This window comes from Ricinus communis, chromosome 10 (assembly GCF_019578655.1).
Source record: "Ricinus communis isolate WT05 ecotype wild-type chromosome 10, ASM1957865v1, whole genome shotgun sequence".
NCBI lineage: Eukaryota > Viridiplantae > Streptophyta > Magnoliopsida > Malpighiales > Euphorbiaceae > Ricinus > Ricinus communis.
The window spans coordinates 16,283,115-16,302,766 of NC_063265.1; the positions used below are offsets into that span (position 1 = coordinate 16,283,115).

The window sequence follows — 19,652 nt, forward strand, 5'->3', positions numbered from 1 at the left end:
ACGTCTGTTTGTTTAAGTTGATTTTTTTTTTTTTTAACAGAAGATATAATTTCATTGCCAAAAGGAATAAGAACAACCAAAGTTCACCCAAAGACTTGGCCTGAGCAGCGACGCAATGCCCATGCTGTTAAGACCTCTAGGTACAAATGAGAAAGTACAAAGCTCAAAAGAAGTTGAGAGAGAGATAATGTCAGCACATAATCCAGCAGCTTCGGCATGATCTGAGAAACCCTTCTTCACAGCTTGGATAATCAGCAAGGAGTCGCCTTAAAAAAATAACACATCTGTCACCTCTGGAAATGGCCCAAAGAAGGCTTTCTCTTAAAGCCAAGAACTCTAAGATCAATGGATCACAAATACCAGCTAGAAATCTCTTAGAGTGTCGATCCAATATTTCTCCAGAAACACAAGAACATACTGCTCCCACAGTTCCAAAGCGTGGAGAAGAGCATGACGCAGCACCAAGTTATCTTGATGCAACCCGAGGGCGGGGGAACCCAATGAGGGGAGGGAGAAGGAGCTTGTTGGCTTCAAAGAGCTTGGCTTAGTGCCATCATCAAAAAATTGTTCATTACGATTCTTAAGGAACAAAAAAAGAGCTAGGTGGTTGGATGTTATTGGTGCAAAGATTGGTTCTTTTATTATTTTGTTATTTTTATGTTTATTTGAATTATTATGAAATGATTCTATCAAGTTATTCTTTTTCTTGAGAATAAGATTATATCAAGTTAATGTGAACTAAAGAGGTAATTTTCATTTTTTCCGGAAAATGCATGTTTTTCTTGTTTTCAGGAAATGAAAGAATATAGTGTTATTGTATTTTTTAGTCATTAGAATTAAAATTATCGATATTTTAAATAAGAGATTTATCAAGTTGGTGTTCATAACCTTGTATACTTAAATAATAGATATACATTTAGGCGTTAAAAACTAGATTTGGTTCTAATATCTATTCATTTCTTTTACATCAAATCTTTGCACATGGAATAGTAGACGTGGGCTGTAGGTCACAATTTGCTCCGTACTCGTAGCTATATCTGTAATCCAAGTCCAAGGAGGCAGAAAATATGTCTCGCTACTAATGATGGGTTCGAGCCACTCCTGTCTTGTAATATGTTTCGAATTTTATCTAATTTTTTTATTTATAAAATATAAGTAAATAAATATAATATATTTTAAAAATATATTAAATATTATTTCTTTAATTATATATATTAATAATTAAGATATTAAATAAATATATTTAAAAACTTAATAAAAATATATTTTGACATAAAAATATATAAAATAAATACAATGAGTATTAATCTGATCTAATATCGCTTTAAAAATAATTTTTTTAATCTGTACCCGTTTCGATCCTTGACGGGATAAAAATAAGAAAGAACAAATTCACTTCAAACCCGTTCCGTTGCCATTTCTACCATAAGTTGATTATAGAGGTGGCGGTGGTGTAAAATGATGGTAGTTATTTATTTGAAGAAGAAAAAGTAGGTCCTATTTTATCATATATCAACACGTTAAACTCCAAATTAGATGGTCCTGCAATCTCTATCAGCAAAAATTAACTGTCCTTAATCTTTTACGTTAACGAAAGGACTTAGATGGTCATTTTGTAAGAAAAGGTTCCTATTAGAAATAAAAGGAAAAAGAAAAATTACCCATGAATCATAGTTGAAGGGTCTGTCTGGACCTTTTTCCTTTTCTTTTTAGCAACTGAAATAGAGAGTGAGATGAGAAATGAAGGAAATAGAAGGTAGAGAAAAAGAGACGAGGAAAAAAAAAAAGTAATTAAAGAAAAAGAATTGAAGAAAACAATTAGTTTGCTAATGGAATAAACTATATGTCAAGAAAAATGTCCAGTATTTACGAGCATCCTTTTTCTATTTTGATAATATCTAATTTAAATTCGTTGCGAGTCAAACAAGATAAAAGAGCTAATGATCAGAAGACAAAAGCACCAGCTGCTGATAATCAATTACAAGGTATGGTTGAGGATTTTCATTACTACATAGTCTGACAGCTTTCAAAATTCGAACCAAATCAGTATCGAAGAATACCAGTAAGAAAATGGCAGGAGCAAACCTCGAATTGGTTTGCAGAGATGAAGGACGAGATGACAGACTGCAGAAAGAAATTGCAAAAGCAGAAGCTGCAAATGAAATTGAAGGTACATAGTAAGAGATAGCTGTGATCTGGAGGAGGGGCGGAAACTGTACGGCGTCAAGAAACTAGGCAATAACACATACATTTGGGTTACTGTTGGTGAGCTAACTTAAAGCTGAGGCAGGAAATTACATTTGCAGGTTGCTTTGTTCTTTTTGGTGTTTTTCAGGTTACAATTATCATCAATCCTGTATGACCCTATAGGCAGATTTCTCAATAAACCTAGTTGAATTTTTTGATCTAAGACGTAACATATATCCTTCGAGTAGAAGAATTTAAATAACTGCACGAACAGTCCACAAGAGGGAAAAAATTTGTTATTTGACGGTTTGAGAGGAATTCGTTGGATGTGAATGAGATTAAATGACCACTTGATTAATGTTCTACGGGTTGATGAAATTGAATCACCATATCCAAATTCAAAGAGGGGAAAGAAAAAATTTGCATAAAAATAAATCTATCTACAGCCCCCATTACATCCAATTTGATCGAATGTCTTAATCATCAATTTGCAAGTGAAAAGAATCCATTGGTGAACCACATCACAGAATTGGAAATCATTGCCATGAAGGCATTACACAAGACTCTATTACGGAATGTAAAGCAAGTGATGCAGCACACTTAGAATAGCTGATATTGAAGCCGATTTACGCACAATCAGTTCGACTCCAGGCTCCGGAGTCATCAGATCTCTATGCCTTGTAGATAATAGCTTGGTAAAGCTTGAAGGAGCTCTTTGTTCTGGCGGATGGTGCTTATTGGAGGTGCTTTGTAAGGAATAGTTGGTGAATAGACTGGCAACTGCAGAATAACGAATGCTGAAGTGCTTCTTCAGCAGTACGCCTCTTGCATGGATCCCAAGAACGATAAGGCTAACTGCATCCTTGCTTTTGGAATGAGTAGAATACCACTAGATTTTTGGAAATTGGTAGTGGATATCCCTTGCAAGATCAAGTCGATCAGACGAAACCCCCTTTCTTGGACTGCCAATTAACTTGCTCTTTAATTTAGATAAAATAAACATTAATTTTTCATGTCAACATTCACTTGTTTATTTCAATCTCTACTTTTATATGTATGTAGCCTTGCTAGTTAGTGTTATGTTGCATGTATACTTGGTTAAATTTAAACTGGTCGAGGCTCTTTGCCGTTATGTCTAATTCTCTTGCATCTCTCTTTAATCAATATTTATGAAAATTAAAAGAAAGCTTTGGACAATCCTATTGTTTGCTATTACCTAAACCTTATGGGATATGGCTGCACTGGAATGACATTATTTCTATCTGCTGCCCATTATAATAAACTGATTTTCTTGAGGTTTTCGTGTTGGTTAAAAGCAACATTTCCTTTCTTTCTTTATGGTGTTGCTCAGCTCCCTTGGTATCAATATTGTGGTTTTTGCTCAGAGTCCCTTTTCTTCTCTGTGGTCTCTGTTTTTCTGCTGTCTGCTTGCTACCGAATAGTTCATCTGCTGCTTCTTCTGTTCACTGCTGCCCTGCTTGCACAGTTTCTGCATTGCTTCTGCTATGGAATTAATCTGCTCATGTTGGTTCTTTAGTTTTGCACTTTCAGTTTTGTTTTCTTCTCATTATTGTTCTTGTAGTTATTTTGGTTTTCTTGAGGCTAGAGTTGTGTTATAGCTCTCTCTTGTCTTGCTTAGAATAGGGAGGATGTTTCATCAACTTGTTCTCTTTTCATGTCAACATTCACTTGTTCTCTTTTTTATTTGTTTATTTAAAAGAGAGAGGGGTGGGAGGTTGATTTGAGAGTACAAATAGTTATACCTTCTTTTGAACATATGGCATGAGCAGTCCTATTTAAGCTGGCATTGGGTATCATTTACTTTTTAGTATGAAAAGTATTGGGCTCCTTTTTTATTTCACGTTTTGGTTTATCATCCGTCACTGCAAAAAATGTCTGTTGCATATGCATGCTTAACGACAGAAATAGGTTTTGCATCCTAGGTTCGATTTGCTTCAGAATTGGATGCTTGTGTCTATAAATGCTTCCCTCTTTGGCTTGGTCACTACTTATTTTCTTTATTTTGATATACTAAATGGGCCAAACCAGAATATTGCGAACTATAATTTGTATGCAGCATCTTTTACCTTCTCGCATGTTGGCATGCTGCCAAGAAAAGTCTTCTGTGGAAAATGGTTGTGGATGGATAGATTTACAAATTGTTTCCTTCTCACAATAATGGCAGCTGGTTGATCGAAATTGCTATTACTTTTCTTTTTGTGCTTTTATTTGTCAAAATCTGATAAATTATTTTTGAATTTTAATAGGCTTGGCTGCATATTGCAGTGCTGATGGTACTGTTTGCCGCTTCCAGGTTAGTTGATTATTCTTCTAATATAATATGATATACTCCTGAAACATGACATGATTTCACTGATCAGTCCACAGAAGGACCAATTCCTCTGATTCAAATTGTGAGTTGGACCAGTATTATGAAGTATTGTGGAAAAATTGTAGAAATAGTAGACTTCCAAATGCTTGGAATTCTCTATTCTTTTTCTTCACTGTAAATTTTCTCTTAATTTGTTGTTTCGTATTGTTGTTTCGTATAGGAAAATTACAGTTCTGAGGTCCCTCTACAAAAACTTTCTATCTTTTAGCATCGTTTTTACGTTGTGGCTAGACAGGATTTGGCCCCAAGAGGTATCTTTTAAAGGGATCTTTGTCTTAAGTAGGCTGAGCAGAATAATTTTGATACTTCATCCAGCTTTTCTTATATATATATATATATATATATAGTCTGGAAAAGTGGTGCATAAGATGTCCAAGTATCGTGTTCTATCTGTAATCAGCTCACAACAAAAGCTGTAGAGAAAAGCCCATCCAGGCATCGAACTCCACATTTTACGGTTGGGTCCCTGAGTAAAGATGAGGCAGCCATTACCATTAACATTCCATTACCAGATACCCCTTTAACTTTGAAAAAGCCAGTTAACATTGTTGGGGACAATCCAAGATCTATGAGGAGTTTATTAGAGTCGAATCAGACAAAAAGAGCTAATAGTAGCAAGGCAAATGCACCAGCTGCAGATAATCAACTATTAGGTATGGTTAAGCAATTCCATGACTATATTTATGTTGCTACTCGGCCATTATTTTTCTATTTTTCTGAGATCATAATGTTTTTTCAAACTTGTGGCAGCCCTTTGTGATGTCAATGATCCAGGTGTGCAATCTGAATCAGATGAAAGTCTTGCAGCTTTCAGAAGTCGAACTAAATCAAAATCGAAAAGTATCAGCAAGAAAATGACAGGAGAGGACCTAGCATTGGTTTGCATAGACGAAGGACAAAATAACAGATGGCAGAAAGAGATTGTAAAAGCAGAAGTTGCAAATGAAATTGAGGTTATCCCTCCAAAAATAATTGCAATGCATAGAGTTAGATGGAATATAAACAAAGGTAGTGAGAGATGGCTGTGCTCTGGAGGAGCAGCAGGAATTGTGCGGTGTCAAGAAATTATATTGTCTGATACAGATAAACTTTTGGCTAGGAAACGATAATAGGCAACAAGATGTACATTTGATTATGTTGTTGTTACTGTAATTTACATAGATCGTAGTTAGTGTTCATGAGCTTTCTTACATATGCTGGTTGCTTTGTTCTCTTTGGTCTATTTCATGACCCCGTAGACAGATTTCTCAGTAAATCTAGTTGACTTTTGATCTAAGACGTAATATATATCCTCTTGGGTACAAGAATTTAGATAACTGCACCCAGTCTAAGAAAGGGAAAATGAAAAAGAAAAAGAGTTATTTGTCAGTTTGAGAGTGTTTGTTAGATGTGAAAGTAATTAAATGAATACTTGATTGAAGTTCAAAAGATTAATGAAATTGAATCGCCCTATCCAAATTCAAAGAGGGTAAAAATTTCCACAAAGATAAATCTATCTACAGTCAATAGACTGCTTCATTACACCCAATTCAACTGAATATCTTAATCATCAATATGCAAGTGAATGGGTGAATGACATCACAAAACTAGAAAATTGTTGCCATGAAGGCATTACACAAGACTCTGTTACGGAATGTAAAGCAAGTGATGAAGCATGGTGAGAATACAATTCATTCGACTCCATCCCCCGATTTAGCAGTAGGCCTCCAAGAACAAAGTGATGATTTAGTGAGGCTAATTGCAACCACCAAATTCTCTTGATGATGCTTCTGTGTCTACTGCCCGTTGTCATAAACTGATATTCTTGACATTTTCTTTAACTAAGATTTTACAGGTTGGTTAAAAGCAGCATTCTCTTCCTTTACTTATGGCGGTGCTTCATTGTTGCTCAGCCTCAAATTGTAGTTTTTGCTTGCAGTCCCTTTTCTGCTGTCTGCTTACTGCTGCTCTGCTTGCAAAGTTTCTGCATTTCAAGGCACTAGGTGCTTCACAAGGAATAGTTGATGGAATAGAGTAGCAACTATTAAAGAATGAATGTTGAAGTGCTTCTATAGCAGTAGGCCTCTTGCATGGATCCCAAGAACAGAGTGATTTGATAAGACTAAGTGCATCTTTACTTGCTGTTGGTATGAGTTGAGACAGGTCCATACCGCCAAATTCTGGAAATTGATAGCGGATATTCCTTGCAAGATCAATTCCATAAGGCCAAGACATCTTTGTCGGACTGCCAATTATCCTGCATATATTGTACATCTGATCAGCTTCACTTTTACCACGAAAAAGAGGAGTAAAAGTGAATAACTCGGCCATAATAACGCCCAATGACCACATATCAACCTTAGAACCATACAAGCTCGAACGGAGTAGCAGTTCCGGTGCCCGATACCAACGAGTCACGACATAGTCAGTGTAAGGTGGTTTTGAATTGATCTCTCGAGCAAGACCCAAATCACCAATTTTGACCGTGTTATGTCTAACCAATAAGTTCTCTGGCTTTAAGTCGCGGTGAAAGTATCCTTGCTTATGCATGTAAGCAAGACCCTGAAAGATTTGAAAACACCAATTCTTGACTTCAGATTCAGAGGAAATCCGATTTCCACGGGCTTTCATAACTTGGTGGAGATTGCATTCCATGCACTCAAAAACTAAGAACGCTACGTTATTTTCTAGGGCTAGTTCCTTGAGTTGAACAATATTCGGATGATTGGCCATTCTCCTTAACGACTTCACCTCACGCAAGTTAAGACACTCATCCCCCGAAGAATAATTCTTCTTAAGAATCTTGATGGCAACAGTTTCACCAGATAGCCTGTGGATCGCTTTCCAAACACACCCATATGAACCATGACCAAGTTTTTCAATGAATTCGTACTTCTCCATTCTCAGAGTCGTTAAAACCCTGGTAGAAGCAATAAAGCAGATATGTGAAATCTAAGGTAAATTCTTGATACTGCTAAAAATATATCTGTCTAATCTCCGATTAAGTAGTTGAGATAACAAAACATAGACAGGAGGACATAAAAGATCATCGGGTTTTGACTACGGAAGCAGCAAAGAAAAATCTCCAACGATAGAAATATTCTCTCTGTCGACAATCAAAGAAAAAAGAGAAGTGAGAAGTGAAGAGAAAAGAGAGAAGAGAGACTGAGAGGTTGTATTTATAATTATGTTCGGTTTTGGTTTTCCCTATGTCTGTTGGTTTACTTATCATAAATTCAGCCCCTACCACATACGAAGCTGAGTTATTTAGTGAGGTTTAATTACACAAAGCATTGGTAGTTGAGTAACTTCAGGAAACTCTGGTATTTGTTTATGAAGATTTAGTGACACTTTTTAAGAAACGTATAGCCAGAATAGTGTGTTGGGTTACTTCTCTTTTCTTAGTGCAATTTCATATTCTTTTGTTTCTGTAAAGACAGGTTTTACAGATATATGCCCATCAATTTGGATAAAATAAAAATTAATTGGTGATAGTATTTCTAACATTCAATTCTACTGGCGTACGTATCTAACCTTTCAGATTTGGGTAGAGTAGAATGCTGCAAACACAGCTCCTAAACCCATCACATTTCTTTGCAGCAAATCTTCAGGCGGAGAAAAGGGTTTCAAAAATTAGAATTGTGCTGCATGGTGAGTCAAATGTCTCCGTGGGGTATGCCAATGACACAACCGCCTAAGGCCTCTCAATATTTAAGGCCTCCATTTATATAAGTATCATATGCATTAAGGCCTCTAAATTTTCTCACTTTATTTATCGAATCTCTGAACTTTTTTATTATTGTGTTGCATTAAAACAAAAACCCCATTTCTACGGAAATTATAAATAAGACTCTAATTACGGAAATTATAAAATTTCATGTTTAAAGAAAACACTAAAATGTCTAATTATGGCTACAATTAAATCACAAAATAATTGAGAAATCAAAATCTTATTCTTAAAGTATTTTTTTTTTTTTGAGTACCATGTCAGACTTTTTTATATAAAAAAAAAATCTTTCCGAAATTACTCAAATTAAAGTATTGCGACCCATCAATTTTTATGAATTAAAATCACATATTACAAAGTTTGATAACCAATATTTTACTGATTGGTTAGCAGTATTTTTATTCTGTAAAGTTTTCATGTGCATTTGATGATAGCATAATGATTTTTCCCATCATTTTTAATTATCAATTGGAATTAATCGCCTGTAGAAAAAGTTTACAAGCAAGACACCTAAAAACAAATGAGATTTTTTTAAAAATTAATTCAATTTAAATTGTACATTACCTGATTTCTGTTAAATGTGGAGTGATTCTTGTTTCATTCAGAGTTCACAATTTGATTATTGTCTCTTTTCTTTTTTCTTTTTCTTTTTTTCGATAATTGTATTTTCCGTCCGAACTTTTTTAAAATTAGACATTTGATATTTCAACTTTTTAATCAAAAAAAAAAAAAAGTGATCCCGAAAACCATGTTCCAATTAATGTATGCAGCAGGTTGCTATTCAGTTGCCTTCTTCTGACTGCAGACATTAATAAAATGGATTTGCAAGTGAGAAATATGTGTTATTCGGATATCAAAACGACATAAACTACCAGGCAAAAATATTGCCTTGTTACAATAAACTGTTTTTCTTGAAGTTTTTCGTGTTGGTTAAAAAGCAATATTTTTTTCCTTTCGTTATCATGTTGCTTCATTGTTCCATACTCCCTTTTCTTCTCTGCGGTCTCTGTTTTTCTGCTGTCTGCTTGCTACCGAATAGTTCATCTGCTGCTTCTTCTGTTTACTGCTGCCCTGCTTGCACAGTTTCTGCATTGCTTCTGCTATGGAATTAATCTGCTCATGTTGGTTCTTTAGTTTTGCACTTTCAGTTTTGTTCTTCTCATTATTGTTCTTGTAGTTATTTTGGTTTTCTTGAGGCTAGAGTTGTGCTATAGCTCTCTCTTGTCTTGCTTAGAATAGGGAGGATGTTTCATCAACTTGTTCTCTTTAAACAATTCGGTTATCCAGAAAAGTTAACAAAGAAGAAGATGTACATAATTAATGTGTTGCTAAATGTTTGATATATAATTTGATGATGGTCTTATCTATACATATAATGGATGATTCAAATATTTGATCTCTATTTGTTTTCCTTGTAATTTGATAACTTGCATCAGTTAATTATATGCTAAATCTTGGAGGTCAGGAACTTTTTATCAATCTGATATGGAAAGCCATGTAAAGCACACTAGAAAGTTACTGTTGACAGTGTTGGACAATCCTATTTTGAGCAAAGAAAAAAAGGGGACAAAGATAATAGGATTGGCCTAATATGTTAACCAATTACGGTTTAAATTCATGTTTGTATAAATTTTCTTATAAATTAAAAATGGAGATGGCTTTTCGGAGTCTCATTTTATTTGTCATTATCAATTTTTACAGTCAATTTTTGTCTTAAATAGATCAATGAACCTGCAATCCGACAAAACTGTAAGTCAATATTTTTATTAATATCTCTTAAAAAAATATGTTTATTTTTATTGATAAAAGAAATGAAGAAAGACTTGCATAAGAATAAATCAACCCATAGTCAACAGATTGGCCATTATACTCAGTTTAATTGAATATCCTAATCACCAATATGCAAATTAAAAAACCACTAAGTGAACCACATCAAAAACCAAAAAAATAAATTGTTGCCTTATGAAGGCACTAGACAAGACTCTGTTATGGAATCTAAAATCATAATTACCATATAGAATGACCTAACGGCATAAACCCAGGCCCCGCATTCAAGTCGATCTCTATGCCTTGTAGATAATGGCTTGCTAAAGCTTTAAGGAGCTCTTTGTTCTGGCGGATGGAACTTACCGGAGTCCCTCCAATAATTCCAGGTGCTTCATAAGGAATAGTTGGTGGAATAGAGTAGCAACTGTGGAAGAATGGATGTTGAAGTGCTTCTTCAGCAGTAGGCCTCTTGCATGGATCCCAAGAACAGAGTGATTTGATAAGACTCAGTGCATCTTTACTTGCTGTTGGTATGAGTTGAGACAGGTCCATAGCGCCAAATTCTGGAAATTGATAGCGGATATTCCTTGCAAGATCAAGTCCATCAGACCAGCACTCCTTTGTTGGACTGCCAATTACCTTGCAAATCTTAAACATCTGATCAGCTTCACTTGTACCAGGAAAAAGAGGAGTAGAACTGAATAACTCGGCCATAATAACACCCAATGACCACATATCAACCTTAGCACTGTACATGCGCGATTGGAGCAGTACTTCCGGCGCCCGATACCAACGCGTTCCGACACGCTCGGTGTATGGTTCTGAATTGATCTCTCGAGCAAGACCCAAATCACCAATCTTGACTGTGTTACGTCTTACCAACAGGTTCTCTGGCTTCAAATCACGATGAAAATATCCTTGCCTATGCATGTCAGCAAGACCTTGAAAGATTTGGAAACACCAATTCTTGACTTCACGTTCAGAGAAAATCCGATTTCCACGGGCTTCCATAATTTGGTGTAGATTGCATTCCATGCACTCAAAAACTAAGAAGACTACCTTATTTTCTAGGGCTAGTTCCTTGAGTTGAACAATATTCGGATGATTGGCCATTCTCCTTAACGACTTCACCTCACGCAAATTAAGACACTCATCCCACGAAGAATAACTCTTCTTAAGAATCTTGATTGCAACAGTTTCACCAGATACCTTATTGATCGCTTTACAGACACACCCATATGAACCATGGCCAAGGTTTTCAATGAACTCGTACTTTTCCATTCTCAGAATCGTTAAAACCCTCGTAGCAATGAAGCAGGTATAAAATCTAAACTAAATTCTTGATACTGCAAAATAAATATATGTCTAATCGCCGCTTAGATAGTTGAGATAACAAACTTAGACAGGAGGACATACAAAATCATCAGATTTTGAATAGGGCAGCAGCAAAGAAGATCTCCAACGATCGAAAAGCTCTCTCCGTCAACAATCAAAGAAAGAAAAGGAAGAAAAGTGAGAAGTGAAGAGAAAGAGAGACCGAGAGGGTGTATTTGAAATTAGGAAAGTCCTGTTTATGTTTGGTGTTCGGTTTCCTATTGGATTACTCAATCTCGTCTCCTACCGCATGCAAATCCTGAGTTATTTAGTGAGGTTTACTATAATAATTACACGCTGTCTTTGTTATTTGTATTAATCTTACTCTTTTGCTTAGCAGTATGTTAATTCTATAGCTATAGGTTTCATGTGGTTTTGAGGATAGCAAGAGGACTTCTTTTACCTGCTCCATCCTATGTGTTTCTTTGATGCTGCTTTCCCATTATATTTAATGTAGCAGGTTGCCATTCAGTTGCCTTCTTCTGAGTGTAGACATGAATAAAAATGGAGGTCGCAAAATTTGTTGAGTTGTTTCAGAGAAAGAAAAATGGATTTGAAGGCGAGAAATATGTGTCATTTGGACAACGAAAACAAGAAGCAGTGACTTTGAATACTTTTACTCCATAATTTAAATCACCGCAAAGGAAATATAACTTCATAAAATTAAATATATTGTTTCTCTATTTATGATTATCATCCCCTTTTTTTTTCCATCAACGACTAGATGGTTTTATTTTTTTTTATCTAAGGTAATCTCTTATTAATAAATTAAAAAAAAATTATTCTCACGATAAAGTCGAGGATTGTCCGTCTGTAGTTAAGCATAGATTCATCAAGAGCAACCCACACTTACTATTTCAATTGATAAGACTAAGTGTTCCATTCTATGCCAATTAAAATTTCATTTCATAACTTCATATATTCAGTTAAATGATAGATGTCTGAGATATGTGAGTGTATAAATGAATCAATTACATATTAAAATGTGACAATTAACAAGTGATATATATATGCAGAATGAAGCTTTTGAAGAAGATCTTTTTTGTTTGGAATTGGATACTCAATCAAAAAATTTGATTTGGACTTTGTTTTGGATGCAAAATTGATAGTATCTTTCTTGAATACTATCTTTTTCTTTCAAAAAACTCTTAAAAAACCAAAGTTTTTTAGAATGGTTTTTCTTTGAATAGAAATCTTCATGCAAAAGCTTTTTATCAATTTGAAAATCTTTTGAAATCATGTTGATCTCTGCTTCTAGATTTTGTGTTATTGTAGATGGTGATGGTGAAGAGGGGGTAGAGACGATCTCTATATCCTCATCTTCTTTCTTTGGTTCATTGTAGACTGGTCTGGGGATATTGCTTTGGTAATCAACATTCTGTAGTATATTGCTTGAGCTTGGTATATCAGATGTTGAAAATCTGGGTTGTGTTTGAGATGGAGTTGGTTCTTTTTAAGGAGCATAAATAATACAAGGTATTTTTGATACCCTTCCAATATCTATGGTCGATGTTGAAAAATTATCATCAGAAAATCTAGAAGAGGTTGATTTCCTGTTGAATGTAAGCTTTACTTTTCCATCTGGGAATTGGGTTATATTTTTGAGATTTGTATTTGGTTCTGTTTGTTTTGGGGATTCAGGTTGGGTTGCACCTTCAAGGATCCATTCTTCTGGAAGAGTGATGTCTTTCCATTGAATAGTTTTTGGAATTGTTGTGTTGGATTTGGAGAGATCTATTTGTAGGAATAAGGTTTCTCCTTTTAGTGAATGGAGCTTGTGTTTTGAACCAAAAGCAGAAATCATGACTTTGTAATGTATTTTGAAAATCAATGCTATCGGAATAGATCCTTCAAGCATTTTGTAGTTATGTGTCTTTATTTGAAGAACGATAGTTTTTAAAACATTGTTATCATTTAATGATATTGTAATGTTTGGAAAAAAATTGAAAGAAATTGGTCCTTTATTGAGGCTCGACTCAACAGTACCTAATAAAGAATCATAAAAATTTGTAAACCTAGCATCTCTAAGGACTGCCAAGATGGAAGTATCTAAACCTTCTCTGGTAAGGGGCTTTATTCCTACCTGGACAAGGCCTATATGGATATACTTATAATCTTTTTCTTTATGCTTCTGGAGGGTTTTTGGATTTAAAAGATAAATTTCTTCAAAAGGCTTTGAAATCTGAATATCTCTTTATTCAGTTTTGATAGTAAAATCAGTTTTGAAAAGAGGAAACTTTGAATACTCATAAATTTGTTTCTTTTGAACTTTGGGTATTTCCCAATCATCAATATGCTTTGTAAAATCTTCAATAGTGATTTCTTCACTATTTACTAAACCTTTGTATCTTGAGGACTCAGAGGTAGAAGAGTTTGAAAAAGAAGAAGATCTACAGAAAAATGGTTCTAAATTCATTTTAAAATAAACCAAAATTACTTTCTAAACAAACATTAACCAAGCCACCAGATTTATTGCCCTTACACCAGACGAGACTTACTACTGTGCATAAATGAACAATGCTTGTTTATCAGTGATATGATGCAGATTAAAATGAGTTTAAAATCTTCTTTATGCAGATGATGCTTCTAAAGTGGAAGGTACATTTTAATTATTTGGCCGAGAAATTCAGAAAATTTTAAAATTAAACATGATAGGTTTAAAAAAATCTTAAGATGTGCGATATCCTAATAAGTTTTTCTAATTCATGAGTAAGGCAAAACGATGATGCTAATAGGGGCCAAAATGGAAAAATCCATAGTGTAGCATAGTTTCAAATCATTACTAATGATATCATTATTTCCTAAGAAAAATTAAGTCATATTAATTGCAAATAGTACCGAAGGACGACTCGCTTTAGTAGATGTGTGGCTTAAAGATAAATTAGGCAAAAAATAGTAAAGATTTGATAACCTGACTCAGAAAATTAGTCTGATGAGGAAGGAAAATAGAGGTTGCAATAAGGATTAGATGTCTAGCTAAGGAACAATTCTTGACACGCCTCTAAGATATAGAGATTTATGAAGAAATCAAATTGCATATTAAAATGAGACAAAATGGTTATTTGATATTGAAGCCGGAAAAGCAAAAAAGTAGTTTATAAGGAAATTTTAAAAATTAATTTATAAAATGAAAAAAATTCTAAATATATATTTTCAACATCTAACAATAATTCTAAATGCACATAAAAAGATTAATAGTATATATGTAAAGAATTAGAAGCACCAATATGTAAAGTTAAAAAAAACTCTAAAATTATAATGTGTTGGATTCAATGAAACTTCTAGATGAATAACTTCTTCTGAGTTTGGTAGGGTTAAAGCCTAAGAAAACGTTTTGAAATTCATGAAGCAATGGGAGTAAAAATGCTGCAATTTTCAGAATTTAGTTTTTAAATATTTTTTGATCTCATTTGATATGCAAAATGCACCAACAGTCAAAACTCATAACTTTGCTGTGAATTCCATCACTTTTCAACCAAATTTCATTATTTAGGGTTTCATAAAACATTTTTGGAAGATTTTTTTTAAATAATATTTTTTATATGAAAATAAGATTGAGACGCCATTGATAATATTTTAGTATTCTATCTAAATATTTAACTCAATGTATTTAATAGAAATTTTGCCAATTTATTTAGGTAACTAGAAAATTTGTCATTTCTTTATATATTGTTTGAGATGCTTGAGAGATAGATTTTGAATAAAATAATAGAAAATTCTCAAGAGAAATTCTGACTCCTTAGAGACAATGAATCTTTCATGTCTTTGTTTACTATAATTATTACACGCTGTCTTTGTTTCTTTATATTAATATTACTGTTCGGAATTATGAATTAATTGGAGTTCTAGAAAATTTCTTTATATTAATATTTTAGTATTCTATCTAAATATGTTGCTTTAGATTTTACTTATTTTTGAAAAATAATAAATTTATTATTTTAAGATAAGATTCTTTAAATTCTAACTTTAAGGTAGTCAAAATATATTATATCTTAGAACACAAAGTGGCTGCCATCAGTACCATTCATAGGGAGATTAATGTCAGAAAGAACTAAGGAGATTTTTGTTAATTAAAAAAAACTAAGAAGATATTTGTTAATTTATAATAATAATATTGTTAGTGTATGTATAATAACAGAAATATTCTATAAATAAAGCTAAGGGGATTTTTTTAAAATAATAATAATAAGATAATAATAATTTTATTATATTAATAACAATAATAGCAACGAAATCAAAATTAGAGAATAAAAAAAAACTGATTGACTTGAAATTAGAAATTAAAATAAACTAAACTGAAAATATTGACACCATCAACTCGAATTGAACCGAAAATTTTATATAATTTCAATGTTTTAATATATTTTTTGACTAACTTATTTTTGATGTTTTTAAGTATCAATACAGACAACTATTTTATATATAATAATTAGTAAATTAATAATTTTATTATTTAATAATCAATAAATTTTGATAACAATTCTTTGTAAGTGTTAATTATTAGAGGAGATATTTGAAAGAAACTAGAATATGAGAAAGTATATTTTTTTTAATCACTTACTTTACTGAATTGAAAATTAAATATATAGTTATAATTTAAAAACTCCAATTTATCATGATATTATTCCCGACTATCTATTTATATTCTTAATAATTTAACTGCCTATAATTGGCTAAATCAACAAAAGTATGCCACCACCGTAAAACGACTTGCCAACCTCTAAAACCTTTGTCCTGACATCGAACCACAACAGGTTATTGACAGACTCAGAGCGTAGGAGCTGAGACTTTGCCGCGACGGAAGAACTTTCGGCAGAGGAATTTGAACGGCTCAAATCAAGAGCTATATACATATGTAGATATTTTCATATTGTATTTCTGGTTCCTTTTTAAGTTTTTCAATAATGAATTGAAGAATGATGAATCTCAAAAAAGGTTTCAAGTTTCGACGATATCTTTTGCAATTTCCGGTCTCTTATGATCCTTTTGACTTGAGTTTCGGCTCGGTGAGGATCATAATCATGCAACCTCAACATGTCCTACCAGTGCTTCTACCCCCAGCTAAGATTTTTTTTTCTTTTTCCAAGTTCTAGGTCACAGACGATTTTATAATATTATAGTTTTTTTAATTTAAATTATATTATATAATATAATTATTGTTTATTATATTCTTAAAAAATATAGTTTAGAAATCTTGATTATTTTCTTTATAATTTAAAAAAAAAAAAAAAAAAAGAGAATGATGTTTTAGCTTTTTAGCATAGAGAAAATGATTTTTATAGTTGGATAAATAGTAGACTCATGTTTGGCCTAGTGATCATATCTTGTATGATAATCTGACTTTGAAAAGGGTAAATAATAAATAAGAATAAATATTAGAAAAAAAAGTAAGATGAGTTGATAAAAAATGATTTCTGTTAAGCTTTTAGAATGATATGTTTCAAAAGCATGAGAATATATTAATAAATAAAATTACATATCAAAATGATGGAGAATATATCTAGGCTATGTCTCTAAGAAATTATATTAAAGTATAGACCTAATAACTAATTAAATCTTGAACTTTTATAATTTTTAACTATTTTATTTAATTATTTCAAAATTTTAAAATATATATATATTACTTTTAATTTATTTTTAAAAATACTTGTTGATAATAGTTTTTAAAATTTTACAATAAAAAAAATAACGTGGCAAGTCAGTTATATTCACTAACATAAAAATTATTGAGTTAATAAAGAATTTATTGCATTTAGATGTAAAATATGTGAAAAATGTACATTTATGAGATTTTTAATAGTCATATTATTAAGTCTAGAATAAACTATTTTGTTGATTCATAATCATTATTATTTTAATTAGCACAATCGACTTCCTACATCATTTTTTTATTATGAAATTTTAATAATTGTTATTGGAAAGTATTTTTAAAAATAAATTAAAAAATGAGTATTTATTTTAAAATTTAAAAATAATAGATAAAATTATTAAAAAGTATAAAGTTTATGATTTAATTTATAATTAGACCTAAATTATATAAGGCGTATTTTTTATTAAGAACTATAAAGTTAAAGATACTTAATTGGTCTGAGAAAATTCTAAAATGAATACTAAAGGGACAAAATTTTGAGGTTTTAAGGACCTATATATATGCAATAATTTCTCATGTGATTTAGATCAAATTATTATAAAATGGTATCAAAGTAGCAGGTTTATAATAGTAATGGCTAAAATATGCAATCCAACAAGAAACAGAAGTGAACGGCAAGACTAAATTATATGGATAAAAAAAGCTTCCTGACAAACTTTCAGAATAGCAAATAAAAGAGTATGTCTAAACAATATATGCATAGAAATGCATCTAATCATATTAGACACCTTTTAATAGTTTGCATACGGAAATAAAAAAATTTCAAAATTAAACATAAACTTTCTAAAAATCTCTATAACCTAGCTACTAAAAAGGTGAGGCTTGAAGAATCAAAGCGGATAATTCTCAGGTGATTTAAATTGGGTCAGTATAAATAATTTTTCTGTTATAGATGTGCATTTGTAACTCTGAATAAGAAAATTTATTAAATTAGATTTGTTTTTTCTTGAACTGCCTCAAGTTAGGTCCTTGTACGAATAGCCCAAGCAGAAATGTAATATGCTCTCGTTCTGATATCGAAAATTTCAGCTAAAACTTTTGTATAAAATTGTACATAATATTAATTGCTTGCAAAAAGTTGAAGCTTTCAAAAATAAATTGCAGTGCAACCTATTTAAAGGATATAATGCCCATTTATAAATAATCTCTATGCTGTCCAACAATAAATACAAAGATCCTAATATTCCAATAGCAGAATCATGTACCATAAGGAACCCTTAATTTAGAGTAGCATGTTTCTTTTCGATTGTTCTTGGTATCAAACTATGAGCTATAACTTGAGTTTTGGAAGGTTAGCGAGAAAAAGAAGAAACATGAGCCAAGGGAACCTAATCTGTCTTTATTAAACCACACCATCTATATCTTCTCCGACTTCCTCTTCAGGATGGTCTTAATAATGCAATCGTAATGAGATCTTCATCCGATATTTCCTCATGGGAAATCTGTTGCTCCTCCTTTGGATTTTACTAAGAAGGCATTCACAGATATTGGGTGCTGAACTGAAAGTTGATCACTGGCAGTTGCATGTGTTTCATTCTATTGCTTAATTTTTCTCTTACCATATTCTATAAATTATAATCTGAACTAGTTATTAATAAATTAAACAATCATGACGTGAATAAATTTTCCTTAATTCTCTTTAAAGTTGGTAATTTTGGCATCGAACCATCAGCTACGTAACACCTAAACTGAGTTAAAACCTCTCATATAATTTTATTTTCACAATAATCTTAAGTTTAAGATTTAGATAACTCCAATCGGACTTAATTGCTTGTGGATAACTCCTCATTTCCTCACAAAGGGTATAAAGGGACTGCTAGCGAGCATCAGAATCCTGGCAAATGCTGAAGTGGGCAAATAGATGAAAGACTGCATTACATCTACATATGTGCAAGCAAGATTTGGTCATTAAAATAAGAACAAGAGGAACACGTGTAGACATATTGAACAGGGCAAAATCCTTAAGGAGCATTGCACGACACATGTAATATACGTGTCAATGCCTGCATCCCCACCCTTCTTTTTGGACCAACTCCCAAATTTCACCATTACATTTTCTTTTTTTATTTCTCAAGTGTAGGTTAATAATAGTTTGATATTTGCCTTCATTCTTACGTTACTTTGGGACCCACTTTCTCATCCCCTACAGCTCCAAAAAATATTGAATTTGATATTTTGACATGGCTGCTCTGATATTCCGGGGCTATTGCATCAAAAACAATCCACAACATTATTGCTTTGGTATTTATAGTCATTTCTCCGGGGGGGATAAACTTGCCCTTGAACTTGTTACGAAAAGTTAATTTCTAGTTCTACTTAATTTGAACTTTGTTAGCTGAGTTAGTACTGAACTTCTACTTGATTGGGTTTTACTTGTACATTTGCATAGCTAGCACTAGGTAGGAGTTAAAAGATAACTTAAATTTTTGACAAATTGAAAATAATTAAATAACTCAAAATTCCAGGATATCAAACAAAAAGAAGTTTCTAACTGGAGTGTTTGTTTTCTGTAATATTTTCTTTTTTTGTCTATAACTTTTCATAAACATCTATCTAAATTTACTGCCTAAGAACTG

The 19,652-nt window shown here is 32.4% G+C and overlaps 3 protein-coding genes across 4 annotated transcripts; 1 reads left to right on the top strand and 2 right to left on the bottom strand.

Moving 5' to 3' along the window:
- The first annotated feature begins 1,490 nt into the window (after window positions 1-1,490).
- Window positions 1,491-5,771, top strand: LOC8267150. 2 transcript variants are annotated; one of them, XR_007217595.1, is made up of 4 exons: window positions 1,491-4,501; window positions 4,740-4,830; window positions 4,927-5,232; window positions 5,330-5,771. XR_007217595.1 is itself a non-coding variant. In XM_048379881.1 (4 exons), exons 1-4 carry the CDS (start codon window positions 4,479-4,481, stop codon window positions 5,686-5,688), a joined length of 726 nt encoding a protein of 241 aa, XP_048235838.1. In that variant the 5' UTR covers window positions 1,610-4,478; the 3' UTR covers window positions 5,689-5,771. The 2 variants fall into 2 exon arrangements, 1 of the variants encoding a protein (XP_048235838.1); XM_048379881.1 differs by having other exon boundaries at window positions 1,610-4,501; window positions 4,980-5,232.
- A 396-nt stretch (window positions 5,772-6,167) lies between these two features.
- LOC8267151 (cyclin-dependent kinase F-4) lies at window positions 6,168-8,190 on the bottom strand. The gene is made up of 2 exons (XM_002528690.3): window positions 8,093-8,190; window positions 6,168-7,478 (listed from the first exon to the last, which is right to left on the bottom strand). The coding sequence occupies exon 2, from the start codon at window positions 7,457-7,459 to the stop codon at window positions 6,458-6,460; it is 1,002 nt and encodes a 333-aa protein (XP_002528736.2). The 5' UTR covers window positions 7,460-7,478; window positions 8,093-8,190; the 3' UTR covers window positions 6,168-6,457.
- A 2,102-nt stretch (window positions 8,191-10,292) lies between these two features.
- LOC125371385 (cyclin-dependent kinase F-4-like) lies at window positions 10,293-11,333 on the bottom strand. Its single transcript, XM_048380364.1, has one exon. The coding sequence runs from the start codon at window positions 11,331-11,333 to the stop codon at window positions 10,293-10,295; it is 1,041 nt and encodes a 346-aa protein (XP_048236321.1).
- Between the last annotated feature and the right edge of the window lie 8,319 nt (window positions 11,334-19,652).

Coding starts and splice junctions, on each gene's coding strand:
- LOC8267151 (XM_002528690.3), bottom strand. CDS start 7,459: ATGGAGAAGTACGAATTCATTGAAAAACTTGGTCATGGTTCATATGGG.
- LOC8267150 (XM_048379881.1), top strand. CDS start 4,479: ATGGTACTGTTTGCCGCTTCCAG. Junction 4,502..4,739: donor GTACTGTTTGCCGCTTCCAG/GTTAGTTGATTA, acceptor TGTTTCGTATAG/GAAAATTACAGTTCTGAGGT. Junction 5,233..5,329: donor TGCAGATAATCAACTATTAG/GTATGGTTAAGC, acceptor AACTTGTGGCAG/CCCTTTGTGATGTCAATGAT.
- LOC125371385 (XM_048380364.1), bottom strand. CDS start 11,333: ATGGAAAAGTACGAGTTCATTGAAAACCTTGGCCATGGTTCATATGGG.